The sequence below is a fragment of the Arachis duranensis genome, chromosome 2 (assembly GCF_000817695.3).
Source record: "Arachis duranensis cultivar V14167 chromosome 2, aradu.V14167.gnm2.J7QH, whole genome shotgun sequence".
In the NCBI taxonomy this organism is placed as follows: Eukaryota; Viridiplantae; Streptophyta; class Magnoliopsida; order Fabales; family Fabaceae; genus Arachis; species Arachis duranensis.
The window spans coordinates 89251857-89262333 of NC_029773.3; the positions used below are offsets into that span (position 1 = coordinate 89251857).

The 10477-nt window shown below is 29.3% G+C and overlaps 1 protein-coding gene across 1 annotated transcript; it reads left to right on the forward strand.

Moving 5' to 3' along the window:
* The first annotated feature begins 2033 nt into the window (after positions 1-2033).
* On the forward strand, positions 2034-3931 carry LOC107475894 (uncharacterized). Its single transcript, XM_021135963.2, has 2 exons — positions 2034-2943; positions 3227-3931. The coding sequence occupies exons 1-2, from the start codon at positions 2076-2078 to the stop codon at positions 3757-3759; spliced, it is 1401 nt and encodes a 466-aa protein (XP_020991622.1). The 5' UTR covers positions 2034-2075; the 3' UTR covers positions 3760-3931.
* Positions 3932-10477: the final 6546 nt, after the last annotated feature.

Genomic DNA, 10477 nt, shown 5'->3' on the forward strand with positions numbered 1-10477 from the left:
TCTTCGAGCAATCTTTTTCATTATTTCAAGCCAATATGGATTTAACGTGAAATATGTATAGACATCAAAACATTTTTAATTTGAAGGCCTTGACTTATTAAGCTCATACTTCTAGGTTAAGTAATTTATCTAATGGATTTTATATATATGGTAAATTTAAGTTAAAGTAAATTAAAACTTGGACAAGACTTTTCATAATACCAAGAGTTCAACAATGACAGTATGGAGTATGAAAATTATGTTTTATGGTATTTTATCACTGTCAGCTGTTAAAACAAATATGCTAACTATCTCTTTTTGATGGTTAAGCAGCACTCTAGTCCAATTTTATACCATAAAATAGACACATTGTTGTACATAAAAAGGACAAAATATCCAAGTCAAGAAACTTCTAATATATATGAGAGCCCGTCGTCATTGATATTTCTTTTTCCAAAGATCCTTCAATTTCAAATATTCTACTTTTGTCTTTCACCTTCTACCTTTGTAAACTTTAGATTCATTTCAGAGTATCTTTCTTGCATCTTTTTCAGCTCATTTTCCATCAATTTGTTTCTTTCCTTCAACAATAATAATTCGCTTAACATGTCGCTGCAAAGGTTGCCATCCCCATTATCCACTCTGGATATATCTGCTTCTTTCTTTTAGGAATTTGCATTACTGCCATGACAAGAAAATGATCAATAATTAAGAGAGTTAATATACCAATGTTTTTCAAGCCTGGCCAGAAACCTATCAAAGTTAACACAATTAAAAAAATCTAAGTTACCTGCACACAACGCTATCACATAATTAAACATCTCTATCACAAACTTACAAATTCAGATATAGTAAAAGTCAAATATGAACTACAAGTTCTTATTGATAATATTCTTCAACAAAATTGCTAGTTGAAAATTTCATGAAGATATCTAGTTCTCAGGTATTATTCATCTTGAGCATTCATTGCTTTTTCCGTCAGAAATTGAATGTAAATTCTTATTTTGACCCTTCTTCCAGCAATATAGCATGAAATTTTTAGAGTTAAACTTTGCACATCTTATTGTTATTGTACCATTTGCAATTATGAAAAAATTCTTACAAGATTTGAGGAGTTTGGAATCACCATCGGGGCGTCAATGACCATGGTACCACATGATTATCACCATCCGCGTCTTCTTCGTCACCTAAATCATGCAATCTTGCTCTTCCCCTTCACTGTTGTCCTCGACAACAATTCAACATCAGTGTCATGGCCTCCTTGTCGTTAAATTTGCCAATGAAATTGAATATGTTATTATTCTAAAATTGAATAAATAAATAAAAAAGTTGTGCAGATTCAAAGTCTCAAAAGTACAATTAGTGAAGATCTAATTACATGAAAAACTTGTAGAATTTTACAAAAATAAAATCAAGAATAAAAAACTTTATTTACAACCAAAAGCAATCTTAAAAAAAAAATGAATGGCCTGCTCATCAAGAACGGGAGTAACCAGTTAGCGGTGGCAGCAACGTCAATGACTACGGTATCACTGGTTGTCCCCGTCGTCTGCCACCTCATCATTGCTTAAACCTGTAATCTTCCTCTTCTTCATTCTCGTTGTCATCGTCAAGATAGGTGCTATGGTCTCTTCTCTTCAATGTTGCCGTTGGTGAAGCCGGCAACCATCATCCAAGATTTTGTTTTCAAGGATGTCGTCCGAAGTCTTCCATAATATTATCAGACTGACCATGGAGGTAGGATAAGGTTTTACTGCGGCTTTCATTGCTTAATTTGTCTTACAATTAATTTAGGATGGTTTTGAAATATTCAAAGACTTGTCATTTATTTTCCTAATTTCTAGCAAATTGTTTATGGAGTGAATGTAAACCACCGGATCTTCTACCAATTTAAAGCAATGCTTCTAATACTATGGTGCATCAGAAACGCCTAAAAGATTTGAGCTGATTTTAGACTGACTCAAAGATTTAAATCAAAAATAAAAAATTAAGATTATTTTGATTTTTTACTCTTTGGTCTTGTCCGTGTTTTTTTAACTTGTTATCAACCATAGTCGAGAGCAGCTAGGGTTCAGTTTCGATAAGAGAAAAGGAAGATGGAGGAACAGAAAGAGATGCAATACGTGTGTTTCAAGACGCTAGACATGTTTTATGGAATCGACGTCTCCGATTTGCTTTCTCCGCCCAAGGAGTTGGAGGACCAGGCGGTGCTGACTTGGGCTTCTCTTCCTCCGATTCCAGCTGCTTTCAAGGCTGATCTTCCGGCTTTCTGCATGCAGCTTGTGGAGTTCGACTCCAACTTCTATCTCGTCGGAGGTCTTCAAAATCGTCCTTACGCCGACTCTCGTTTCGGTCCTCCTTCGTTCAAAACATTCCAACTTCATCTGGAAGAAGATAATGAGAAACAGAAGCAGAAGCAGTTAACGTTCAAGGAGGTGGACTCAATCTCTAAACCACCAATGTGCTACGCCAAGATGGTGTTCGACTACGAAAAAATTAAGGGGGATTATTATTTCATCCAGTTCGATCCCATGAAGCCTCGAGTATCATCGGATTCCTTCTGGGTTCTGCCCTCACAAACACGTGTCTGGCAACCTCTACCGTCTCCTCCTGACTTGGGCCTCAGTATTCCTGATGTAGTTGAAACAAATCATTTTGTGTATGATGAAAAAATATATTTTCAAACCATTTATATGAGAAATGATGGATCTATGGAATTAAAGAGCAAAACTTCTTCACCCAGTGTTGGAGATATGACAGATGATGCATTTATGGAATTAAACAGCAAAACTTCTTCACCCAATGTTGGAGAGTTGGAAAGCGTGCTCTTCTATTCCTTTGATCCATTCTTGGGAGGTGGGACATGGACTATACAGGGGGGAGCTGATGCATTCATAGAATCTTTCAGATTTACTGTTCAGGGCAGACATCGCTACCACCGTCCCATTACACTGCCTCTTCCAGGTATCATTGTCAGCAATTTCAATCATAATGACTTAATTCGTTTGTTTGTTTCTCTAATTTATTTATCTTTTTTATACGGTGGATCAAAAGTTATTTTTCTCACCATAAACATACTACAATCGATACGGAATTGAATTGAATTGAAATTTTTATCTGCTTGGCCTCGGATAGTTGGTTAAAGTACACAGTTTAATTGAATTGAGTTTTGTTAGATCATTAAGGATATTTTCAGCAGTGAAACTTATAATTGAATTGAAATCTAGTCCTTATGTTTTTGTTGCAGTCCGCGGGGATTATAGTCTTCATCTCTCTACTTCTGACATTGAAAGATCCGATCATTTTGGTGAATGGAAAAATGGGTATAAAGCAACCTTACATGCCTTGCTTGTGAACAAAAGAGGTGTTCGATTTGTTCAGCCAATCGAGGGTTGTTTTGAGGGCATCCAACCTGCATTTTATGCTGCATGTCCGACTTTCGTCTACCTTGATAACAACATGGTTTGTGCCATGTTAATTGGCTTTCTAGAGGAGCATCATAATCATAGATGTCCATTAATTTGTGTTTCTATATTTCATTTATCTATCATGGAGGATGCTATTGATATGGATTACATTAACAGTCCTGCTCATAAAAAGGTTCATAATTTCTTAACTGTTAATGTAATGAGGAGAAATGTCTATTCCATGGTAGATTATTTGGAAAGACCTTTTATACTGAGAGACATGTACCCATTTATAGATGAAATTAAGGAATTTCTTTGGATAGAGTCAAAGGATCCTCTCTCTCCTGTGTCAAAGAAGCCAAAGCTCATCTAGAGTTATTTCCATTTTAACATCTTTTATTCATGTTTTGCTTAGGTTTTCCTTGGATGTATTTATGGTTTAAGAATTAAGAAGACATGATACTTCCAACTGTATTTTGTGGATTTGGAAACTTCACACTGAAAGAATTGGGTTGAATTTTTTAAAGAATTCCTTTGTAATTCAATTCTCACAACAATTGTTTAATTTGGGATGAATGTGATGTTATTAATAGTATTTAGAGTAGTGCTAGGGAGTCAATGGCCTAAATGTACAATGGGCTAAATCTTTGATTTATGAATAAAATGAACATCACTTATACTATCCAGAATAACTATCCGGATCCCAGAGATAATAAACATCTCATGTTATAAAAAACTAATTTTGGGTTCACTAAGGTTCAAACTCTTGACCTTGCAAATCTGAAATTCTAATACAATGTCCTGAAACCACTCATCCCAAAAGCGTAACCTGATAAAACAATGTAACACTAATAATCATATCTCTAATATTTTCTAAACCTTTATTGTACACATTGTACGCTTAGATCATTGGCTCCCTGTACTTTCTCTAGTATTTATGATTTCGTTTACTTTCGAGCTGTGGCGTTGCTAGCTCTGGCTGTACTGAGGCTTGCTTGAGTACTACCTCCGACTGCTTGGTTGCGAAAAAGTTCAAAGAAACACTGATTTTATTGGATGTATATGGTCCATGGCTTTTGGTGAAGTGATAGCAAAGCTGAGCAATCTTGGTTACTTTCAAGCATTGAGATTGTGAATGTTTTGGCTTGATCAGCACTTAGCTATGGTTATTGCATAGATTCAATTATTCAAGCTACGAATATAGTAATTGCTTGAGATTGTGGCAGCAAAACAAAGTGTAGTTTGCCATATGAAATTTTAAATTTTTTGCATGCAAAGAAAGTCTCATTAGTGAGAGATAGAGGAATTAGAAAAAGATACATAATACTATAGATATGAGCAAATTTTGTCTCTTTTATTTTTATTATTTTCTTTAGTATGTGCTTCCATGATTAAGAGTTTAAGCTTAACTATTAATGCTGAAAAACAGAAGGTAAGAGAAATGGGAAATCAGAAAATTGTTATTTATATAAATAAGTTTGTAATTAATCATTTGAGAGAAATATTAAGTGAGTAATATATATTATTTTATTATTTTATTATAAGACAATTATCAAACAATGCATGCTATGGTGTTTATATAAACTTGTCTAACTTACTAAAAAGAGATAAAAGTTAATATTTAAATTAAAAAATATAAAAAAATAATTTTTTAATATTTAAAACTTACCATAAAAGACAAACTTAATAATTTCGATACCAAAGTTATAGGCACCACAAAATTTGCCTTATCAAATTTAGATTGATTTGACTAAGATCAGATAAACCAGACTAGTCTAATTTGATTTTTGGTCCGTGCTTGTAATTAGATTGGTCGAATTTTGTCAAATTTTTTCTTATTATATGTATCTGTTTTAATATTACATCAATTAATTTAATTATATATTTAATATTGAATTAATTAATTTTGATTTAAACATTTTTTATTGAACTATTGATTTAGTAAATCTATATTTCTCCTGAATCTATTATTCAATCAATTTTGATAACTATGACCCAAATTTTATAAATATCACTTAAAAAAATTGAGACCTATTCTGTTCCGACCCAATCAGAGCATGTTCTGGCCCGGGCGACCGACCCAACGGATAGTTCGAACTGGGAGAACTATCCGACACCTCCACTCCTCCGGCACAGTATTTGACAGCTAGAGGGAAAGGAAACTTTCTAAAAGGCGGGTCTGCTCTTGTGCGACCTGCCCTAAATCCAGAGTATATAGGAAGAGGGTCCTACCCCTCCCCAAAGTACAGTCACTATCCCTCACTTTACTGCTATCTGTACAGTATTATCTGTAGAAATTCGTACAGATGGCAGTCTTTTCCTATATACTCTGGATCTAGGACGGGTCCCACAAGAACAAACTCGCCTTCTAAAAAATTTTCTTTTCTCTCAGCTGTTAAGTGCTATGCTGGAAGGGTGGATGTGTCGGATGGTTCTTCCGGTTCTGGTTGTCCGTTGGTCGACCGCCCGGGCCGGGACATGCTCTGGCTGGGCCGGACCGGAACAAATACAAGCTATGTATATATGACCAAATTGAACAATCATATAAATATACATATGATTATATGAGGTGATTTTTCTTATATCCTCGTAATTAAAAATAAAATTAGTTTTTTTTTTAAATTAATATTATTTAATTTAAATATGTATATATTTAATGTTATATTATTTATAAATAGTCAAATTACTTTTTAAATTTCATTATTTATATCTTCTTACTCTTTACTTTTAATATTTTGATAAAAATAATATTTTATAATTAAGTTTAAAAGACTAAAATATTATTTTCGATTTAAGTTTGTTTAATTATATTAGAAATTAAAATTTAAAATTAATTTTAAAAAGAAAAAATACTCACATAATTTATTATAAGAGACCAAAATGGCCATTTAGCAATAATTTTGAAAGGCTAAAATAATTTTATAGTATTGATTAAGGTTGTTTGATTGTAGTAGAAAATAAAAATTTAAATTTTATATTAAAACAATTAAAATACTTTTATTATTAACACCTAAAAAATATTAAAATAATTTTTTAAGATTAATCTTAAAATTTAAGTGTCACGACTCGATTCGGTCATAACTGGCGCTTAAACAAATCTTTCTAAGCAAGCCTCAAAAATTGATATTACAGAAAATAGAAATAAATAAAATTTTCAATCATATTAAAAGGTAACACATCCTCAGCTTCATATTTAAAATATATTTATAAAAAATTCGACTTTAATATCTACAGTAAAATATGATTTATTAGTTTTACCTATTAAAATATTTACAAAATAGCATACTCATGTCATTAAAATTAATTTTTATCAGTATCATATAAAGCAGTTTAACAAGTCTAAAAAATTTTCAAACTATTTATATAAAACATTAAGCCCTTGAACTATAAAGGACTTACCAACTCAAACAAAATTAGAGCGGAATTGATGAAGCAAGGTTAGGATCAAGACCTATATCTGAAAAAAAAAAATAAAGAACAACAAAGTGAGTTTTACAATTCAGTAGTAAATAGAGTATCTATAGACTATAGTCTCACAAAAGACCATTATAAATAATAATTCTTGGTTAAAATAAATTCACTTTAATAATAGTGATAGAAATATATTCAAACACATTGATAATTAATTATAAATATTAAACGTTTAAACCTTTTAATTTTATATAAAAAATATAAGTGAAAGATTATCTAATCCAAAAAATTCAAATCAATAGACAGAAATCATATTTAGGTTTTTTTGTGTGAATTCTGAAATAAATATGTTCAACTGGTTTTGTGAACATGAAATAGATAGGTACCATTTTTCATTTTATATGATTCTAAAAATATAATTATATAAGGTGCACTAAGTCTAGTACTTATTGTTGCTAGATACAGTTTTTGTCATAGAACCTTTCAAAATATTTTAACATACAACTATAATCATGTTAATAGTTGTCAAACAAATCAATAAAGACATCATCAATCTACTAATAATCTATATGATAACTTTATACAAATTTAAAGTGTAAATGCAAGATAATATTTAAATTTGTAATTTAATTTTTCAAATAACAAACTTAATTAATTTTAGCAGAAATATTATGTCTCAGGTGAATTTTTTTATAAAATATTTAATATAAACATCATATTAACAATTAAGTTAGTAAATAATTAAATAATTGGTTTTAAAATTATTTTCTATAATTATAAAAATGATACAATATTAAAATTTATTATAAATACAAGATTTATTTATCATAAATTAAAATTCAAAAGAAAAATTTTTACTCCACAGATTTCAACAAACAAAAAGAGTGATTTCGTTGAGTATCTAATATCACAAATATAATAATAATAACTCTAATAAATTAACTTTAAGATCAATTGATATAATATAATATATATACCCAAAATTTTTAAATTCTATTTTATCCTAATTCTAAATTTTTTTGGATTTATTAATATCCATAATTATAATCATGACAAAAATTAAAGATATAAGTAATTATTAAGTTAAACAGTCATTTTGATGTTTTAATAATTAGTAATATTTGAATTAAAAGATGATTTTTTTTCTTTCTCAAATTTAGGTTATTTTAATAAAATTTTGCAATAAAAACCAACATAAAAAAACACAATTGATAAGATATAATAGAGTTAGAGTAGAAGAAGAGTAATGGAAATAATTAAAACAAAAGTATATAAAAATTTATTGTTGAAGAAAATAGCACAAGGGAGGGGAGGAAGACATATTCTAGCGGTGAGAAAGGATGGAATGGTAGCATAGTGTCTATGTGTGTATGATACTTTTAGAGGGTGTGTGCGCCATTGGAAAGAAAAGAAAAGAAGGAAATGTTATAGGCTTGGCTCAGTTTTTTTCTTTAAAGACTTTATAGTCTTTTCACCTTTGAAAAATTCGGTTCTCAAACTTCAAACACGAAAATACTTTAAGTTTTGAACAAATACGAATATTTGTGGCGCATTATATTATCAGATTTTTTTATTGTTTTTTTTAATAATTTTTTCAGATAATTTTGTTAGAGGCTATTTTTTTAAAACGTAACTTTCTTATTTGTGGATCAATTATAGTAATAGATTTTTATTCAAATAATAAATTCTCTTTCAATTCCACTTATTGAAGGGTAAGTACATGAAATGGATTATGATGGTATTTATGTAACAGAGACATGTGAAATATTGGATGAATCATAAACAAATCAGGTAGTATATGTTACTGCACCTATTCATTCTAAAATCTCAAAAGGACTAATATAGTAAAAACTAAATTTACTTTTTTTACCAAATATCATCACATTTTTCATAAGTGACACTCGAAAAAAAAACTTGATCACCCACTTAGAATTTTAAGTATTGTCTCCTATAAACAACACCTATATACTTTACATATGCATCTATCAGCAAAATCAGCAAAAGTATCTAAATATATCGAAAAAAATATGACAACTTATACGTATAATCAAACACATATCTTTCTTTATACACAATTGCTAAATTCTAAAACATATCTTTCTTTCTCATAATTCTATTTCTCAAAAATCTTTTTTCCCAATTGATTCAATTACATCCTTTAACCTAATCTATCACATTTTTTTGTGATACCCAGGGACGGATCTACTCTTATGAATATGGGAATAAGCACTTTCACTACAATTTAAAATTTTATTGAGTAGCATATAATAATAATATTTATTTGTCTTTACTAAATTATTAAATTTGATCCCACAATAATTTTTTATTAACTTTCGACACTTGATAGTCAATTTGAGTACTTCATATCAAATGTCTATTATAATTATCAATTTTTAAATTTAAATAAAATTGGTGTTCTTTTTTAGAAATCGACTCGAAAAAATATTATCTATCCATTTGTATTTCTTCTTTTAAAATTAGCTTTAGTTTTTTATAACTACACTAATTGAATAAACTTTTTCAACAATGAATATCATCAAAAGCTAATTATATGAAAGTTGGTTTTTAAATGATTGATCAACAGACATGTACAAAAAAGAAAAAGACATTTTAATTATATTGTCAAGGTTTCAAAATATGAAATATAAAAAATTAAATTTTAAATTATATGTTATTATTTAAATTACTATTTTAGTATTTTAATTTGTAATTAGATATTTTGAAACCTAATCATATTTTACAATAACAAAATATAATTATAACAATTGGTAACTAATTTTTATGTAAACTTAATATTTTTATTATAAAAATTATTATCATATTATATATATTTCGCTCTATTATCAAAATTTTCTGGATCCGTCATTGGTAATGCTATTACTGTTAGTTCTTCCTCTCTAGTGTTGGCTTCTTCAACTAGAAATTGCACAACCTTCTTCGATTATTATTGTCACAATTAATTCAATAAGTTTGAACAATAAAATATTGAATCTAGGTTTTAAATCAAATGTTAATTTTTATTTATTTTTATTTTTTATTCTCATTATTCTAGGATAGGAAGGTATTCAATCAATTTGCAAGTCCAAAACAACCGTTGAGCTAGCCTAGTTTTATGTCGGTAGAAAGAGGACCTTCATGGTAGAAAAAATATCAAAACATGTTGTGACATGTATACACTAAGCTTAGTATTATTAGTGTGAGAAATATATAGAATAGGTGAAATAGCTAAATCCTACAAATTAAAATAAGCTTTTGTGGTAAGATGGGTGATGAAGAGCCACCAACTAATCAATGTTGACACTACTTAAACCTTAATCAATCACAAAAAGATCATAAAATTGATATATACTAATTAATACCACTCAATCATAATTCATCAAAACATACATTTAATTTATATATAATAAAATAATAGTAATAAAGATACTTTTAATGCAAATTGCAACATATTATTATTATTATTATTATTATTATTATTGTTATTATTATTGAAACGTACGTGGACCCTTCATTTTGATTTTGCTGGTGAGGAACAATAATAACGTATCAAGTGTTGCAGTTCAGTTCCTTGGACGAGGGGTTTGGTTTCTTTGTTTTCGTGTGTGTAGTGATTATATATATAGGGACGGACATAAGGGAGCGAGTGGCAGTCTCGAACCCCTAATTTTTTTTAATAGTAA